Source organism: Vollenhovia emeryi, unplaced genomic scaffold, assembly GCF_000949405.1.
Source record: "Vollenhovia emeryi isolate VEMERY1.0 unplaced genomic scaffold, V.emery_V1.0 DF939209.1, whole genome shotgun sequence".
Classification (NCBI taxonomy): Eukaryota; Metazoa; Arthropoda; class Insecta; order Hymenoptera; family Formicidae; genus Vollenhovia; species Vollenhovia emeryi.
In genome coordinates, this window is record NW_011967157.1 from 390,435 (window position 1) to 409,039 (window position 18,605).

Sequence of the window (18,605 nt, forward strand, 5' to 3'; positions counted from 1 at the left end):
TAAGACAATCCTTTCGGCGCTTATTCTAGAGCAAAATGTTACAAAAGTAAGTGAAATATTCTTAGGACAAGAATACAATCTTTTCGGTGTAAAAATTTAATTTCCAAACGTCATGCCGTACTCACGCAGCGTAAGGATCCGAATCTCATACAATGCACTCTGGACGCAATTAACTTCACCATATTTGCAAGAAGAGACCACGATTGCAGTCTAGCGGCCAGTGTAGTCTATATTCGCCCCGGTGTGTCTCTCGCTAAAATATTTGAATACCCGTGCACAGAAACAAGAGAATATTTTTACTCTACACGCGACATTTGTTACGTATACAAATCGTAGATCACAAGTTGTCTGCGATGCGTCACAACTTTCGCGAGGTACCGTTTTGTTTTGTACAAACAATCTGCGATATCTCTCTCTCTCTGGCAGCGAGGACTACGAGAGACTCGTGGCCATATCGCGTCAGGTTGGCGAAGAGGCCGCGCACAGGTTATGACGCGACATAACCTGCAAGTACCTGCGAAACATGCGTCGCCCGGGGGCCCCGAGGCTCTGAGAACAATTCGCTGCGATCTTGCTCGCGCGTATGTCAGCTCGAGTGTCGCGTTTACGCGGGGCCGCCGTGTGACCGCCGACACGACGTCTTCTTCCTTCCTCACCGCCTTTGCCGCCTCGCCATGAAATTCGCCGAACACCTGAGCGCACACATCACGCCGGAATGGAGAAAGCAGTACATCAACTACGAGGTGTGCCGTCGATATTGGAAGACACAGTCTCTACAGTTTTCTTCACGTTTCACACACGCGTGGCATTCGCGTCTTTTATATTTTATGCGCGTGCACAATCGTCTCTATTTATCTTGCTTCTCCTCTCCTTCCGCTTCTGCGGCATTCGTTGTCCCAGACAATTTGCCGGAGGTTGACGTATTGTTATTTACGTTATGCAATTTTATGTATAGGAAATGAAGGCTCTGCTATACGCTGCGGTAGAGCAGGCTCCGTCAGCCGATGTAAGCGAATCGTACGTTTTAGACAGCTTCTACGGCAAGTTCGACGAGAAGTTTTTCCACTATTGCGATAAGGAACTGGCGAAGATAAATACCTTTTATTCTGGTAAGAGCGGTTGACACTTGAAATTGACCCATGTAACGTCTTTATGAAAGATACCGATATAAGAGCCGTTGAACATGAGACGAACAAGAGGTTTTGTTTTTAGAAAAGCTGGCAGAAGCCACACGAAGGTTCGCCACGCTCAACAACGAGTTGAGCGAAATTCTGTCGGTCTCCGACGATGCCCAGAGTCACAAGGCGCGCTATCGCCGCCACATCCTTCACAAGAAGCCAGTGTCGGCGCGCAAACTCCAAGAGCTGAAACTGGCCTTCTCCGAGTTCTATCTCTTCCTCATTCTGCTCCAGAATTACCAGGATCTGAATTTCACGGGATTCCGAAAGATCTTGAAGAAGCACGACAAAGTACGTAGACCCGGTTGACTTTGCACTCACAATTTATGCGTGTAACTAAATGCAGAATGAAGGGATTCAAGAAACTGCGCGAACTCCGCACGATCGGCAAACGCGAGGAGATACCAGGAAATACACACGAGATACGATGTTTTGTAGCTTTTGAACGTGGATTTTGGTGGCAAATGGCGCGCGGAACATGTCGACACAGCGATTTTCCATACGCGCAAGGATATCGATAGGCTGATCGTGGAGACCGAGGCTGTGGTGACTCGAGATCTGGAGCATGGCGATCGTCAAAGAGCTATGAAGCGGCTCAGAGTCCCTCCGCTCGGGGAGCACCTCTCCCCGTGGATCACATTCAAAGTTGGCCTTTTCTCCGGCGCTTTTATCATACTTTTTGTAGCTGTGATATTATCCGGTAAGCAGACCGAATCTTTTCGCCTCTCACTTGCATTACATTGACTTTGTTGTTCTCAGCTATGCGATACAAGAAAAAGGATAACTGGACGGTGCTGTGTCGAATTTATCGTGGACCACTTCTTATGATAGAGTTCCTGTTTTTGATGGGAATTAACGTTTACGGCTGGAGATCTTCTGGCGTGAATCACGTGCTGATATTCGAGCTTGACCCGCGCAATCATTTGTCAGAACAGGTTTTTGTGATGGATAAATATTTTATAAATTGCAATTACAATAGTGACCAACTTTAAAGCACTAACATTAACGCGTTCTACACGTTTCTTCTTTCGTAATTTGTTCTTTCATAACCATTATTAATAAAATTTACATTAATTTACATTGTTATAATAATCGGTATGATGTTATGCTTTGTTCGATTTTATTGTAAATTGTTGGTGTCGCGAAAATCCTATATTTACTTTCAGCACATCATCGAAATGGCAACCATTCTCGGTCTGGTATGGTCCATGTCTATCCTGGGTTTCCTATATAGCGACACATTGGGCATACCACCGTTTGTTCAACCAGTGAGATTACGCATATTTCCACAAGTCTTTACTTTCGAACTTTTGCGAGAAATTTACCTTAAGGCGTCAAATGATCTTCCGTGGCGTGGAAAAATTCTTCATTCCAAGGAATTGCTTGCAGATGTTGTTTTATGCGCTGTTGGCATTATTCCTATTCAATCCCACCAAGACTTTGCGACACGAGGCGAGATTCTGGACTCTACGCGTTCTGGGACGCGTGTTCTGCGCACCGTTCTTTTACGTGGGCTTCGCGGATTTCTGGCTCGCTGACCAGCTCAATTCTCTCCACACAGTCTTTCTAGACTTTCAGTATTTCGTCTGCTTCTATGTCCAGAATTCTTTTTGGACTGACGTTACAGGTCAGTAATTAACTGGATACGACGAGTCATTTACGCTTGTAACGCATTGTAACATTTTTATTATGAGCTACCTTAATTCTCATTACGTTATATTAGATTTATATTTTCATCTCTAATTGATATACGATATCTAATGTACCCACATTTATCTCGTTTCAGATACGGATACTTGCATAATGCGTGAACTATCGATGAGACCGTTTGTAGTATGTTTACCGGCGTGGTTTCGATTTGCACAATGCCTCAGGCGTTACCGAGACACGAAGGAAACTTTTCCGCATCTGTTGAACGCGGTTAAGTACGCGACAAGCTTCTTTGTGGTTATTTTCTCCTACCTGCACTTAACAAACAAGGGTGAGTATTCTGCTCACAATTAGCATATAAAATTAAATACTGTCCATTTCTCAAATTGGCCATTCCACAAAATAGATTACTATGCATTGTCTACCGAGAATCCCTACTTTTACCTATGGCTGACAGTCAGTATGGTGAGTTCCTGTTTTACATACGCGTGGGATGTAAAATTGGACTGGGGTCTCTTCGACAGCAGCGCTGGGGAAAATAAATTCCTCAGAGAAGAGATAGTTTATTCATCACCTGTATGTTTCCTTTATATTATATTTTATTATGTTACGCGTACAAATATTAATGTTCACTTAACTAATGATTTATTGGACTTTTTTTATATTGCAGTATTATTACTATTTCGCGATGGTCGAAGATTTTATCTTGCGATTTGGATGGGCGTTTTCCCTCTCTCTAACAGAGATGGGATACATTCACGCGGACCTTATGGTTTCCATAGTTGCTCCGTTAGAAGTCTTCAGGTAAATATGTGCCGCCATTCGTGTTTCAATCTTGAATGCACGTGGAATATGTTAAAATCGCTGTGAAAGATATTTGTTTAAATAATTATACTAGCTTGATAAATGCAAGTTGTTGATTTCTCCGTTGTTAGGCTTGATAAAGTATTAATATTTATGTTTATGGTTTGCACGCACTGTACGCACATAATCTTCAATTATATGTCGATACTTTAAAAAGTAAAAGCCCGAAAATGATATACATGTATATGGATGGAGGAACGAGTTGTTTCGTTTTTATTTTTCACCTCGTAATAGATAAAAGAAAAGAAAATTATCCTTACATTTCTGCTCTAGATTGCCCTACAATATTGACTAGGGCTCGGATTTTATTCCGTTTTTCGAATAAACGTTTAAACGTGAAACGTTTATCCGTTTACATTTTCTTCCAGAAAAACGTTTATTTGTAGAAAAACGTTTACACGTTTAAACGTTTAATAAACGTTTAGTAAACATTTAATAAACGTTTACACGTATATTAGAGCCTAGTAAACGTGTAAACGTTTGTTAAGTAAAAACACGTGTATTCGGAAAAACGTTTTTAATAAACGGATAGCTAATTATACGTATAATCGTGTTTCCGTTTAAACGTATAATAGCGAGCCCTAATATTGACATATAATAAAGAATCTATTTCTCGTATTACTCGAAATTCCCTCCAGTGATCCTACGTTAATGTCGTTTGCACTCTATGTAGTAACAAAATAATTGATCGTCGAAAGTCAAAAGCAGCGACTTGATCGACGATAGACCGGCCAGTCTAATCGCTTATCAATGTGCCTTACTAATAAGTCGCTAGAAGGTTCATCTGGAATTACTTTCGACTGGAGAACGAGCATTTATACAACGTAGGCAAGTTCCGAGCGGTGCGAGATATCTCCATAGGCCCCATCAAACGCGACGAAGGCAATCTCAGAAACACGGTCCATCTGATGGACAGTGTAAACGAGAATGACAACAGCGGGAATGACGATGATGGATTAGTGGAGACCCGTGATCACGATGTCTGATATGTTGTAATTTATTTCTTTATTTTTTACTTATGCTTATATTATACTTATGTACGTTTAACTTCGATATTGTATTTTTCAAAACTTAATGTAATATTACTCAATTTTTACTGCACAATATTGCTTGATTATCGAATGCATTATGATTATACCATCATGCAATTGTTTGCACGTACATGAACTTCTTAGCAAATGTATATTACAAATATTTATAATATACCATATAGAATCGTTACAGTAATTGGAAGAAACTGGGCCAGCCTGTAATCTGTACGTTTGCTCGACAGACGTTTCGTGTGGAACTTCTTCCGCTTGGAGAACGAGCATTTGAACAATTGCGGAAAGTTTAGAGCAGTGCGGGACATTTCGGTTGCACCAGTCGACTGCTCGGATCAGACGCAGATATTGCGAATGATGGACGCTTCCGACGGCGTAATAAATCGCAGGCGTAGGCAAAATGTGGACGAAAAGCGCAAACCGATTCGGTTGCTTGTGAAGGACGAGTCTGTGGACGATAATTAAGGCAGTATGATCGTCGATTTGGCATAGTTAAATTTATGTGTAGCTAAATCGATTTTTTGTACCGCCTTGTAACTTAAACTTTTTGTTTAAAATTACGATGGCTGATCGTACTAATAAAAATAGAGGATAAAAGAGATATGAGAATTTAGGAAAGATGCAAGATGGCGAATCGTCATTTATTTCGCATGTAATTAACTGTGTTAGTCCATCGATACAATTGAAGATTACAATTATCTGTAAATAAATAACGATTCGGTTTAATTTGAAATCGAAAGCGAAATCAAAAGGATTCGTAAAAGTCAAAAGGACGAGACTGTACCAAACGCTAAGGACTGATGTACTTTTGCTTCGATTACTATCTGTACCTCAATAAAATAAATGATTGTTACCAAATAAAACGTTGTGTTTTCAAAGCAACACTCAGGCATGTATCATCTCCTTACTAAACATTTGGATACAAAATATCCAAATTAATTCGAATGAAAGTGTGCCTTGGTATTACTATCGAGATTTGACAATGTTCTTTTTCTCACAATAGTTTTGGCGCATAACGAATCCATCAACATCCACCGATGGACGATGCAGCTAACGAGCTATTATAAAGTGTATTGTCTACTGGAAGGACAGAGAAGCATTTCTACCGATATTCAGCGGATGAACCAAAGGGTGAACGTCCTAACAGAGTGAATCGGAACCGCGGCAATCTTGTAAACGGAACAAATTCTCATATGTGCGGATGCGGGTGTGCAGAGTAGTGGGAGTACATGGCAGCTGCTTAATGACACCTAATGCGCCCATACTAATCGCCGGTGCGGTACGCTGACGACAGGAGGAGGAGGAGGAGGAGGAGAAGAAGGAGGAAGAGGAGGAAAAATGCGTCCTCGAGGAACGCAGCGCGGAATACTCGCGCAACGTCGGAACAAGACGAAGCCGGTGTGGGAGGGTGGAAGTCGGTGTGGTGGTCGTTATTGATTGAACGCAGAGCCGCACTAATCGCGCAAGCTCGTCGTCCGCCCTGAATGAAGTGACGTGCTCTTTCGCATATGGAGACGCGAATAGAGGGACGATAAGATAAGACCTGTGCAGGGCCCTCAACAGCCGACCAGCAGTGACGACGACGACGAGGATGCTCCTTCAACGGGGCTGCACTTGGCTGACGTTGATGCCGCTCCTGTTTAGCCTGTCCACCGGCGAGCTCAGCTTTTATCGGGGTGAGCAAGGTAGAGTCTACGGCCTTAGGAGACAACGTCTCCAGGGGGAATGACACGGAGAAGACCCACTTGTAGCCCTTCGAAAATAATCGTGTTTTATTTGCAATTAGCAAGGACTGATCGACTGAATGTTGAAATACAATCGATTGCCTGTTTCGCGCAAATATATTCGCTTGATCGGTTTGCAAAGAAGAAAATATGTTAAGGGGAAAGGAATCTTTAACTAGGCTGTATTAGATTTTTAGATTTTTTTGGATATATACAAAAAAAATTGTTCTCTCCGTGCAATATTAGTTCAGAATTTTGATGCGGAAAGAGGTAAAAGAGATTAAAAAAGCTAAAGCTGAAAACAAATACGACTGAAAAGCAACGCCACACTGTATTATCGTTGTGCTTTTAGGATTCTCTTTGATCATTGATAAAAATATATCATCTCATTTTATCTCGAATTTTATTTGGAATGGAAATAATTTTAGAATCCTGTTTCTTTCAGATTCTTTTAAATAAAGACTCAGTACAAAAATTTTCGAATATATAATATGAAAACTAATTATATAATTTGACTGTGTAATATTGTACAATGTCAAGAGATTCCTTTCTGGTTAATTGCATGCACGAGAATAATGAACGGATAATCCGAGACGATCCATAGTGTTCCCTCGAAGCGTAATTAAGACCGTTTATAAATAGAATTTCAAGTAAATTCTAATAGCATCGCAAACAATTCCGCAATTACTCTTGACCTTCAAAATTGCGGAATCGCTTGTGATGCTACTAGAATTTGCTGAAAATTCTACTTATAAACGGTTCACACATAATGAAGTTTAAAAGCATAGAATTTTACGAACACACGTCTACATGTAGGAAAATTTTACAAAAGTACAGGCAATTGTACTAGACGGTGTTATCACGTAGCGACAGTATATCTTGGCCGCAGGAAACCCGGTTGCATATACATAACGAAAGCGGCAGGAAGTTTGGCGATAATAGTCCAACGTTGGATACAATTTAACGGTCACTAATTCACGATGTTTTAGTTTATATTTATTGGACCGAAGCTAATATGTTGAAACTTGCATCTATTGTTTGATACTGAAGACTTTATATATTAAGAAGATTTATATATTAAAACTAGTTTCGTATTAGAATAAAGCTGAGTAGGTTGTATTAACAAGCGGCATTAAACATACGGTTTCCGTTTGTTCAAACTAAACGTGATACATATAGATGCGCTCCCGGAAACGTCGGAGGATGCTGCGTTGAAGCACCTGGCTCGCTATCTGGAGACGCGGCTCCAGCAGCAGCGTCTTCATCAGTCGCACCTGCCTACGTTCCTGTGGCCGATGCACAAGAAGCACAACAATCTGGATCGCCAGGAGGAGCGCTTCCTAAAATTTCTGGCCGAAAGGCAAATCACTCTGGACGACCTGAAGCAGTTCTTGGTAAAGAACTTCCTGGCGCATCATTATCGTGTGAATCACAATCCGATCGCCGATCAGATCTCAGATCGAGAACCGGAGTATCTATCTTATTACAATTCAGATCTCAAGCGTCTGGCTTACCCCGAAGAGAAACAGCCGAACGAAAACGACGACCGTTTCCCTAAGAACATAAGGCAAATTTTCGATGAGGATAGAGAGCTCTCCTCCAGAGATATCGACTTTATACTAGACATTTTCCGTGACAAGTCGGATCTCAATGGGATGGGAACGCTGCATTATGAGCGTGGAAGGGAGGCAGTACCTATGCGCCCGGCAACGGCAGCGAGCGAACCAAAATTCACGTTTAAGTTCGACGACTCGAATCTCAAAGAGAAGCACCCATTTGCGGTAAAGCCGAACGATCCCAGATATTACGGCGAGGCACCATTTTCGTCGGGTAAAACATTCATTAATTTGTCTTTTATCGAGATCCTTTAGAACGCTGCCTTTTTAATCCAATTTGAAGCACACAGTTCTGAAAAGAATACAGAAACTATTGAGAAACTATCTGCACATTTCGTATCTCCCCGGAAAAAATTACGCAAGCTTCTCCGATCTTAATTAAAAAAATAAATAATAATTGAGTACAAAATAAAATAGATGAAAAACAATTTATTATTTATTTAGTTTTTCATAGAGCCAACTGGAACAAATATCGAGTAACTACGGAATATATTGTTACTTTTTAATGTGTTTTTCTGGAAAACTTGAGGTTACTAGTTAAACCGTTCTTATTCATCATTTTTCAAATTTAAAATTAATTTTTGTCTCACAAGATCCCCAATTTCCTTTTGCAGATTCCAATCTGAAAAACATTACCCTAGAGTCTCGGAAGAGTTAAATTACGTCAGTCTATATAAGCATCGATAATTCCTCTGCTTATATTTAGCCCCTTCTTTTTTTAAACCCTCCCTTTTTACAATCACTTTGACCTGCCGATAAGTATAGTTTCTGTCAGCTGCCTTTTGTTTTCTACTTCTTAAAGTTCATGAATGGCATTAAACTCTTTTCAATTTATGCTACTCGTAGACGATTTAGATTGGCAAGACGCGTCGAGAGTGAATTGGAAGGAAGAAGAGACTGCGGATAAAGAGCGAATATTGATGAAGCACGAACACGACTTGCGAAATCAGGAGACGCCTCAGGACTTGACCGCGAGACTCGACGTATCGGAACCGGAAAGATCTGCGGGACGTCATCCGGTGATCGTACCCGTAAATCACGACTTCAACAATGACATTTATTTTATCGGTAAACAATGAAAGCGCAATGCAAGTTATAAGAGAATTATTCGATTTTGTTAATCAACGCGATTAAACGTGATGTTTGATTTTCAGCAATTGTGGCCGGTTGCAGCGCAGCTGCGATGTTCGCTTTAGTATTGATCAGTTTAACGTGGTGCAGGTAGTGTCGCTCACACTAATTCTTCACTTACGATTAGTAGCATATTCTAGAACGTCTCAGTTTCTCGTGGAATCTTACTTTTCAGGCTGCAACGCGGTGCGAAAGCTGCAGCGGACATAGAATATCCTGCTTACGGTGTGACAGGACCGAATAAGGACGTGTCGCCTTCCGGCGACCAGAGACTCGCTCAGTCCGCCCAGATGTATCACTTTCAACATCAAAAGCAACAAATTATCGCTATGGAAAAGTAAGTTCAAGATCTACCATATACATACATGTACAGGGTGTTAAAAAAAACCATTCAATATCTATATGGTAGATAGGACACACCCTCCCTATTAATGATTAGGACACATTTCTCTTTAAAGATAGTCTATCGAAAATATTTTGTGCGACTGTTAAAAAATCCCATTATTCCATAGAAACTTTGAGAATAACAAATAACATTTGTTGTAGCCGCACTTCTGCAACGAGGGACCCGGGTTCCCTTTCGGAAGCGGAGAGCGATGAAGAAAATGAAGAGGGAGACTATACCGTCTACGAATGTCCAGGACTTGCATCTGTGAGTTGCGCGTTATAAGCAATCATAATTCCCACCTCGAAGCTCAGAATTTTGTCGTTAAGAGCGATTTTCGATGTTACACTTACGATGATTTTCGTGTGTTAAAGACGGGCGAGATGGAGGTGAAGAACCCGATGTTCCACGACGATCCTACCCCGGCGACGCCGGCGGCGCAGAACAACAAAAAAGAGGACCACATATAGTTCCAATAAAGTAGAGAGAGTAAAAGCCATACGCGCGCGATCTGAAATCTTTCCTGGTGCTTAGCCCACTGTTAATGTACCATATCGGAAACGTTTATCCATTATATTGAGTGTATACAATTTTAATATTTATACATATATGGCGCGATACGTTTCACGGAGAAGGAAAGAGAGGGTAGAGATCGGTACTAGAACGACCGACGTCACTTTTCGTTTCGGAAGTAAAACACAGAAGCGTTTACCTACATAATGAATACAATCAGAACACGACGAACGGGTCAACAAGGGTGCGTCTGCGACTTTATGCGGGTGGATTTAGTAACCTGCGGTTTGTCGTGATCGCATCGTCGAGTCGGTCGAATCAAATTGATCTTGCGAAACGTCGACGGTGCGCTTTTTCAAGAAAATTCAATCCTAAAAAAAGAAACACCACTCTTTTTAGTTATATTACGAGATATATATATTGTGAAAGACGACAGTATTTACACCCTTACAGTCTTTTACAGTCTTTTTACAGTTTACAGTCTTTTTCCCTGCATCAGGGCGACGTCAGGTTTCCCCATCACCGAAGCGTCACATTGTTTTCTCGCGATTTCACGAGCGGAAGTAAAAACGGAATTCGAATGAGGAGTGAATTAATCGGCGATCGAAGCCGCGTCTTTGCAAGAACACCCAGTTTTCTAATGTCGCGACGTACATATAGTTTGTACTTTCATAGTAGGAGCAGGTTGCCGCACGATCGCAATTATTTTTCTATGACTCTCGTCACCGACCGCGCGCACAGTTCGGATATCTGATGAGCACTTGACAGATATTCGATGGATATATTGCGGTCCGTCGGATATGCGTGCTGTGCACGAGCGGCCGATATACCAAGGTCCATCGTCCGAGATTACACTCCTTTGAAAGTAAAAAGACAAAATGAACCGCGTTAATTTGGGACGGTCTACGATTCTTGCGGAAGCTATTCGAATCTGTTTAGTATTGGTCGGACGCATATGGAAAGTTATACAGTATTATTGTATAATTACACGATTGTATGTCACGAAATCTTAACTCTTATACAACTGTCTTAGGGTATACAAGCGTAAGTACCACACTAAAGCCGTGTGTTCCGCAGAATGTATCAGTTTTAACACACACGCGGGGAACAGTCGGATTGTTTCTATCACAGAGCAAATGTCCCCGTTTAGAACTGCAAGGAGATTGTGACGGGAAGACGTTATAGTTTGAATTTGTGCTATATTATTTCTATATAGATATATTAAACGACGGCAGACAAAACGAGTTTCTGGTAAACTCGCTTATATAAGTGACTACGTACGTTTCACTGAAATCTTTGCTATAAAAAGTTTCCCCGATCTTTTAGAAGAGAAAATTAATTAACCGTCTCGAGCTTTGTATTATATTCTCCGATTGCTTACAATGTGTGCTAACCATAAGTGGCGATACAAAGTAGTTTTGTCTGAGCTGAAGCAAATTGTTTGAAAGTATATACTTGTTACGTTTTATTATTCTAATCTAAAGTAACAGTCCGAGACTCTTCTGCTTTGTGTGATACAAGAAAGTCAATAGCATGAGCCGTGCAACATACGAATTAAAGTAATCGAGGTTTTCGTTCTTAAAAAAAGAAAAGGAAGCGTTTCTTTGCGAATAGTGATCGGGAATGCGAGGAAACTGTTCTCTTTCGACAGTTGCCGATAGATATATTACATGTACACTTGCATACACACGACACACGCGCATAACATTTGTTGGCTTAAAAGGACAATATATTTTATTTTTCTATGACAACGGTCATTGTTAGCTGTGTAAAGAGACTCTATATCGCTATTAATCCTAAGTCGGGCGCGGAGCTGCTGTTTATTTTAGCGAAATGTTAAATGTCTATTTAACGCAAGGATACGACGCAGAGCTAAGGCGGGAGAGACGTATGTCCGTCTTGCGTTGTAGCTGTTGCAAAATTCCTCTTCTATTCGCCGTTTTACGCTAACAATACAGGCATGTGGCACAAGATCTCCAAGTGGTATAAAAAGTTCTTCCTTTTTCCCGCCGCTACCTTAGCTTACCTTTAGTGCGTTAGCTGTTAAGCGATTGGTGTACCTTAGCTGACGAAGTGCGACAATATGTTGGAGCATGAATATACGTTTCTAGTCCTGTACACTGCGACATATAAGGAAGAAATTATTACACGAGTACACTGAGCGCGCATTAAGCGGAGAGAACACTATTACACGAGGAGACAATCTGCGTTGGCGTGTAGCGATTTGTAGCATGATTGTGCGCGCTGTATCTTAATCCGGGGAGTAGCGACTTATTTGCCCGTCGAATTAAACTTGGTCCTCGATACCCCACTGAAATTACGAGCTCGTCTTGCAGCCGTCTACCTAATTGTATGCGGATTACACGCGTTGTCATTACTTTCCACGTCTATCAATCAAAAAAAAAAACGCTAGCGTAAAAAGAAAAATATGCAAGTTATAGATGAATGTATTATTATTTTATTAATAAATTGTTTATTTTATAAAGTGTCTACCTTCATACGCCGGCGCGGTGCGGCCGGCGGGGGCGGCGGGGCAGGACCGGCCGGGAGTGAGTGATCGGGTGGCGCGCGAGGAGGTGGCGAAGGAAAACAACGGGCTCTCGTTAGATACGTGTCGCGGGTGTGCTCGAGAGCGCGCGACAGCGTAAGCGCGGAGAAGGGGCCGAACGTTCGTACCGCTGCACCCCGTCCCCGCTTGACCTGCGCACGAGACGCGCCACAACGGCTCTCCGCTGTGTTTCGTCAACATTGGACTGCATTGGACCCGCTCGCGCTCCGCTGTGTCTGGCCGCACTGACGCACGGCTATGCGCCCGTCGTCAGCCGTTCCGTAGCGCGTCGTCCACGTTGCAGAAACGCCCGTCGCCTCGTGAATCGCTCTCGGCCGGTGTTGCCCACCGCGTAGACGACGGTGTCGGGAGCCCGAGCGCGGCCGCGGCCGCAAATTCCGAGCGGCTCCATCTTGCGCAACGTCCCGAGCCCGGGGGAGCGTGAAGGCGCGTTATCGCTATCGGCGACCATGTCGACGGCCGTCAACGACACCGAGGAGTACTACTGCTTCCGGGTGAAGGAGAGCACCGACAGCGAGCTCGACAACAGGAACATCGTCATCCCGTGCTCGTACAACTTCGACCTGAAGAAACTGCGTACGGAGCTGGTGAGTGTCTCCCCGCCTCCCCTCGCGCCGCACCGGGCGCCAGGACGCGGCCTCGGGTTAAGCTCAGCCTCCCCCCCCCCTCCCACCGGTTTTTCTCGATTACGCGCTGTCCGAGACTGGATCTTCCCCCGAGGTCCGACGCGTCCGAGGCTGGACAGCGCGTCAATCGCGATCGATCGACGAGTCCCCGTTTTACCGTTTACGGTTTCTTTTCCTCCCCCAAAAAATGTCCTTTTCGTGTCTGTGCAGTGGCGGCAGTTCGGAGTGCCCAGGAACAGACGCATCTCCTACATCGACGACGACGGGGACGATGTCCCAATCGATTCGGAATGCGAGTTTCACGAGGCGCTCAAGGTACGCGCGCTATATGTATATACGCGTCTATGCGCGCATCTATTTCTGGACAGTCACGTCTCGTTGCGAGCAGCACGTCCAAGTGCGTTACGCATTATTGCCTCCTCTTTCTCGAGATTGGTTTTTTTTTTTTTTACGAGGCTATTCGACGCGTCATCAGCCGAGCATTTATTCCTCGGTGTCTCCTCCCGGGACAATCGGCACGTTAGGTTAGAGCGGCGGATTCGAAGGTTTCTTCCCCCTGAACCTCGAATTCGCAGCTCACTTCAGTTCCCTTTTCGATTGCTTTTTGGCGCGAAATTTGAATCGGGCTCAGTGGGCGGGTAACTTCCCGTTGAATGTATTCGCCTGATGTTATGAGCGATCGGTGGATCAACGAGCGGAGGTGATTGAGAAAAATGATTTATCTGCGATTCTATTAGCGCCTCAATATTATATTTGTGCTGCTCGTGGCTGAATTCTGAGAAGGAATTCCGTGGAAGTGAAATAATGTTTAGAGACGCGTGAAAATTTCTCTGCTCATTATTGAGCAATAACGTGTGTACAGGGTGAATTTTATTTCGTGTCCCAGTCTACCAAGAGAAATGGATCACCAACTGCAGCTGTGGCCAAGTCCGGAAAGAATGGAAAGATCTCGTTATGTATATTTCAATAATGCAATATCTAGTTGCGTCTCCCAAGATGCAATTAGATGTTACATGATTGAGATCATTACGTGATTTTGTTCCCGGATTGGCCACAGGCTTCGGTCGGTGGTAAAAGACTGGGACACGAAATAAAATTCACCCTGTATATGAAGGATACTCGGAACGAAACCGCGAACAATGTAAATCAAATGCGACACCTCTGCGCACCGTTATTGTTTTATAAAGATTTCATATTTTTAGAATTAATTATCGCACGACTCTAGAGTTTTGGGGAGCAATAACTTTGCGTTACGTGCTGCAATCGGAGTTCGAAGTTTGCAGAGAGACCGGCGTAAGGAACTCGGAATCTTGTTTTAGCTCGCGAAGAACGCCTTCGTGGCGAACACGGCGATTCCGTTGATCGTTGGTTCCTTCCACGTGCCTACGTGCAGCGACGACGAGCAATGTTCTGGAACGAACGAGGTCTGTTGCCCAAACAAAGAGCCGACGAGTATCGACGGCAATCCGATCTCGTCCCTCGCCGAGAAGAGCGGCGGCTCGATGCCGGAGCCGAATCCCGAGTTCGACAAGCAGAAGTTTCCAACTTGGAAAGTGTCATCGAATCAAAAGAAGTTGGACGCGAGGCAGTGCGATGAGCCGAGCGGGGAGCAGGCAGAGTTGGAAGACGCGGAAGTCCCAAGAGAATTGAATGCTTCGTTACGATGCCACGTAGATACGGTGCCTCCTTCGTGGTTCACCGAGTACATGGAGGCGGTAAGTAATATGGATAATTGAACACATCTGTGTATGGTGAAAGATAAATCTTGTTTCAGATGAAGAAGGACATGGTGTCCACGATCACGCAGGAGGTGGTGAAAAACGTGACGGAGGTGCTGAACAAACGTCTGGACTCCCTTACGTTAAAGGAGCTGGCCCAGTCTCGAGGCCAGTCGCATCCTTCTCTCTCAAAGCGACATCCCAGATGCTCCTTCGACTCGAACGAGAAGAATCAGAAGAGAATGAGATCTCAAGACGAGGAGCAGTCGAGCGACGCCTCCATCGAGCGCGTGGATGAGCCGCAAAATGTAAGCACCGCGGATGCACCGCAAACGAAGAAAGATGTGATATCCACAATTAGTCACGAGGTGGTGAAGGAGATGACGGAGATACTCAACAGAATCCCCTTGGATTCTCCGCACACGTCGGCCCCTTCGAAGAAACTCGGTCAGTCCCGAAGCCCGTCGCATCTTCCTTTGTCGAAACGATTTCCTCGACACTTGGATCCGAGCGAGAAGAATCAAAGGAAGATGAGGCTTCAGGATGGGGAGCAGTCGATGGAGCGCACGTACGAGCCGCGAAACGCCAGTACCGCGGATATTTCGCGACAACTGCAAAAAAAGCTTGATCTTATCGGCGACGCTATTTGTGCGAGCGTGTTGAAGGAGAAGAAAAAGAAGAAGAAACATCATCACTGGATTCCTTCGGCGTTCATCGATAATCTGAACAATGATGTCGTTAAGAAGCAATCCACTCAGAATAATGCAAAGAAAGAGTTAGTTTTCCAGGAAAAGAAGGAGAAGGAACCCGATGCAACTCTGGATCAATGGATCGATAGAGTAATTGGCGATCTGAAGAAGGCCGATTTTGAAATGAAACGGAGAAACGAGAACGGAGATGTTTCCTATCGGAAGGACTTGCCCTTGCGAACGGGCCCGATATCGTATAACGAAACTACGGGGATGTTCGAGAACGAGATGCTTCGTATGAGCTGCTCCGTTACTGGGCATCAGATATTGGACGAGGGTCGCCGCACTGGGGACGACTGGTGCTGCGACAATCCGGACACGGATAAAACCACCTTCTGTCCGTGCGATCAAGAAGTGGAGGACGACGACGCTTTCGAGATCATCCAGATGCCCAACTTGGTAAGCAGAAATGAATCGTTTACGCGTCCGGAGGAGCCCGCTGCGGAGCAACGACGACACGACAGCAATCGAGACTCGCCCAGCTTTGAACTCCTGTCGGAGTCGCCCTCGCCTACGCCTACGTGCTGCATGCACTTCAACGAGGAGCATTTCTCGGCGAATGAGGGGAACGCCGAGCAGCAACCTCCACCCGCGGATGCGAATCCATCGACGAGCTCCATTTACGTGATAGATATTCACGGTAAAGTCCACAACGAGTGTCGGGCGACAGATTTGGACCAAGACGTTAGCACTGATTTAAAGAAAAGATCCGGCGGAGTCTATTCGTTCGTAACAGAGACGTTACCAGTTCAGGATACTCACTGTTCGAAGTCGTCGCATTCGGAACAGCGAGCGAGCGAACGGAAGAACCACCCTCGAGACGACGTGTGCAGCAACGCGGGTTGCACGTACGACGACGTGAGAAACTCGCATACGAGTTACCTGACCGTGCGGACTCACTGCGACGCCAAGACGCAGTGCAGTTGCCAGTCGCAGACCGATTTGAGTGATTTCACGCAGAGCTTCCATTCGCACACCACGTCGGTCACCGACACGACCGACGTTTACACCGAGTCCTACGGCAACTGCAGATACGGCGAGCAAGTGCCGGTAACGGCCAAGGACGTGCGAGAAGCGGCGACGGTGACAGCGACGATGACAGCGACGGCGACCACGATTCCGAGAAGCGACCACGACAGCGACTGCGGGGAGGAGAGGACCAGGTCAAACGAAAGGCATTACAACGCTGCGGACAACTATTCAAAGTGCAGCTTTTGCAGCTCGCACAGCAGCACTCCACGAGGTGGTCCGGCCGATCCTCCGTACCAGTCCGGTCGAGCGAGTGGATCTTCCGATAGATCGAGCCCCAACGTAGGCTCGAGGAAGACGTCGGCTGGCGATCAGACACCGCTGGGCACCGTTGATCCTGTTCATATCCTCCTACCGGAAACGCTAGTCACTGCAGTCACTGCAGCCACCCATGTCGGTTCGTACGCTTACGACACCGCACGCGAGATGTTGGACAAGATACGAGCACACGCGGTGAGCCGCTCTTAGACGTGACATTCGAACGCAAAGACGATTCACTTTCGCGTGCGAATGAGATTGCCATGAAAACGATCATCTGTTTCAGAGGGAGGATTCTGCTAAACGCCGAGGCGGGGTAAAGTGCGACGACAAGAAACGCTTCTTCGTTGGGCCCCTGTCTTTGTACTAATGACCTATTAATCTTTCGTCTATAGCTGATATATTGTACGTGCATTGTATGCTATGCGGGATTGCTAAATAGATTTATTAGGTGATAGGCAAATATACGGGCTCGAAATGATATTGTACTATTGACGCGGAGCGATTGAAATGCGTGCAGCGCCTCTCTTACAAGTAACTGGGTTTTCTTAAGATCACGCAGCGAATAAAATTAGGTTTCCTACGTCGATCGTGATTGATTGTCTTGTTGAGATATGCCAAGAACGAATATGTCCCATTGTTAATGGGGGAAAGTTTTGACGACACTGAACCAGTAGAGTAACGAGTTAAAAAACCAATGAAGACAGTGAAGCACTTTTTATGTGCGTGTGATTCTTAATTGCATGCGAAATAAAGGTAGAAAGAAATCCCCCCCCCCCCCCAAAAAAAACGAACCAACGCATTCTATCGAGAGTAAGACGCATTTATTTGTCGCGTGAAATTAAGAATCACTGTACATGTAATAGTATTCGTAGTAATGAATTATGCTTTATCATAGATAGAATGTTAGACTTGCTCGTAGCTATGTGAAATTAAGGAACTAATTATACATAATAAAAGCGAACGGACGAAAGTGTGGAAGAAAGAGTGACAGTGCGAAATAGTTTTAGATCGTTTGGACGAGAGAAGGTAGGCTGTTTGGGAGAAAAGTACGAAATTCTTTATTACAACCTTTCCGCGTATAGATGAATATATTAGGGGCTAGAGACAGAATGGATTATACAAATCAGTTATCCTTGTATATTTACTGAAATGAAAAGGCGGGACACCGTATTATTCAGGACCGAATGATCGTTATTAGCCTACACGGACGATCTTGCAAACGCAACTCTGAAGAGTTACGGTTCAATTTCGTTAAGTGATGTCGCTCTAGGTACCGGTGCAGAAACTAGCAGAAGAACCGATAATCCCTTGATACCAAAGAGTCACCTCTTTGGCAAGATGCGTTTCGCAAGATGTATCAGTGTTCGGCAGTAAGATTCGCACCAAATGTTTAATCAATTTACCGCACTTTCGAAATTCTTGTCTTATATGACACGCATTATTACGTTGTGTTAGAGCTTATGGAATTTAGCCGGTTTTGTGGAAATAAATGTTATATGAATTATATACATATTTATATATACATATAATTTATTATTAGATATAAATA

The 18,605-nt window shown here is 44.2% G+C and overlaps 4 protein-coding genes across 9 annotated transcripts in view; 3 read left to right on the forward strand and 1 right to left on the reverse strand.

Annotated features, from left to right (window-relative positions):
• The window catches only part of LOC105561257 (methyltransferase-like protein 17, mitochondrial), a 4,892-nt gene extending 4,249 nt beyond the window's left edge, over nucleotides 1-643 (reverse strand). Inside the window, exon 1 of one of the 2 annotated variants that reach the window (XM_012011063.1) lies at nucleotides 126-643. In XM_012011063.1, the coding sequence (XP_011866453.1) occupies nucleotides 126-182 (57 nt within the window). In that variant the 5' untranslated portion in view covers nucleotides 183-643. Of the gene's footprint in view, nucleotides 1-121 lie in introns of both variants that reach the window. The other variant, XM_012011064.1, reaches the window with a different exon arrangement.
• A 13-nt stretch (nucleotides 644-656) lies between these two features.
• Nucleotides 657-5,598, forward strand: LOC105561258 (xenotropic and polytropic retrovirus receptor 1-like). Of its 4 annotated transcripts, XR_001008894.1 has the most exons (12): nucleotides 657-743; nucleotides 956-1,109; nucleotides 1,213-1,469; nucleotides 1,617-1,878; nucleotides 1,938-2,113; nucleotides 2,345-2,446; nucleotides 2,568-2,805; nucleotides 2,965-3,159; nucleotides 3,235-3,404; nucleotides 3,499-3,632; nucleotides 4,521-4,684; nucleotides 4,966-5,049. XR_001008894.1 is itself a non-coding variant. In XM_012011065.1 (11 exons), the coding sequence occupies exons 1-11, from the start codon at nucleotides 675-677 to the stop codon at nucleotides 5,198-5,200; spliced, it is 1,992 nt and encodes a 663-aa protein (XP_011866455.1). In that variant the 5' UTR covers nucleotides 657-674; the 3' UTR covers nucleotides 5,201-5,598. The 4 variants fall into 4 exon arrangements, 3 of the variants coding, with proteins under 3 accessions (XP_011866455.1, XP_011866456.1, XP_011866457.1); XM_012011065.1 differs by lacking the exon at nucleotides 4,521-4,684 and having other exon boundaries at nucleotides 4,966-5,598; XM_012011066.1 differs by lacking the exon at nucleotides 4,966-5,049 and having other exon boundaries at nucleotides 4,366-4,605.
• A 480-nt stretch (nucleotides 5,599-6,078) lies between these two features.
• On the forward strand, nucleotides 6,079-12,519 carry LOC105561260. Of its 2 annotated transcripts, none has more exons than XM_012011068.1 (7): nucleotides 6,079-6,420; nucleotides 7,639-8,289; nucleotides 8,922-9,143; nucleotides 9,230-9,296; nucleotides 9,382-9,543; nucleotides 9,753-9,858; nucleotides 9,966-12,519. In XM_012011068.1, the coding sequence occupies exons 1-7, from the start codon at nucleotides 6,327-6,329 to the stop codon at nucleotides 10,059-10,061; spliced, it is 1,398 nt and encodes a 465-aa protein (XP_011866458.1). In that variant the 5' UTR covers nucleotides 6,079-6,326; the 3' UTR covers nucleotides 10,062-12,519. The 2 variants fall into 2 exon arrangements, with proteins under 2 accessions (XP_011866458.1, XP_011866459.1); XM_012011069.1 differs by having other exon boundaries at nucleotides 6,080-6,411.
• A 142-nt stretch (nucleotides 12,520-12,661) lies between these two features.
• LOC105561261 lies at nucleotides 12,662-18,562 on the forward strand. Its single transcript, XM_012011070.1, has 5 exons — nucleotides 12,662-13,260; nucleotides 13,510-13,614; nucleotides 14,619-15,014; nucleotides 15,074-17,248; nucleotides 17,340-18,562. Exons 1-5 carry the CDS (start codon nucleotides 13,123-13,125, stop codon nucleotides 17,421-17,423), a joined length of 2,898 nt encoding a protein of 965 aa, XP_011866460.1. The 5' UTR covers nucleotides 12,662-13,122; the 3' UTR covers nucleotides 17,424-18,562.
• The last annotated feature ends 43 nt before the right edge of the window (nucleotides 18,563-18,605 follow it).

Bases quoted from the DNA above. Each gene is read 5' to 3' on its own strand.
- LOC105561258 (XM_012011065.1), top strand. From the start codon at position 675: ATGAAATTCGCCGAACACCTGAGCGCACACATCACGCCGGAATGGAGA. The intron at 1,110-1,212 runs GTAAGAGCGGTT...TTTTGTTTTTAG, and splicing joins GATAAATACCTTTTATTCTG to AAAAGCTGGCAGAAGCCACA. The intron at 2,806-2,964 runs GTCAGTAATTAA...ATCTCGTTTCAG, and splicing joins TTTTTGGACTGACGTTACAG to ATACGGATACTTGCATAATG.
- LOC105561260 (XM_012011068.1), top strand. From the start codon at position 6,327: ATGCTCCTTCAACGGGGCTGCACTTGGCTGACGTTGATGCCGCTCCTG. The intron at 6,421-7,638 runs GTAGAGTCTACG...TGATACATATAG, and splicing joins CTTTTATCGGGGTGAGCAAG to ATGCGCTCCCGGAAACGTCG. The intron at 9,544-9,752 runs GTAAGTTCAAGA...CATTTGTTGTAG, and splicing joins CAAATTATCGCTATGGAAAA to CCGCACTTCTGCAACGAGGG.
- LOC105561261 (XM_012011070.1), top strand. From the start codon at position 13,123: ATGTCGACGGCCGTCAACGACACCGAGGAGTACTACTGCTTCCGGGTG. The intron at 13,615-14,618 runs GTACGCGCGCTA...ATCTTGTTTTAG, and splicing joins AGTTTCACGAGGCGCTCAAG to CTCGCGAAGAACGCCTTCGT. The intron at 17,249-17,339 runs GTGAGCCGCTCT...CATCTGTTTCAG, and splicing joins ACAAGATACGAGCACACGCG to AGGGAGGATTCTGCTAAACG.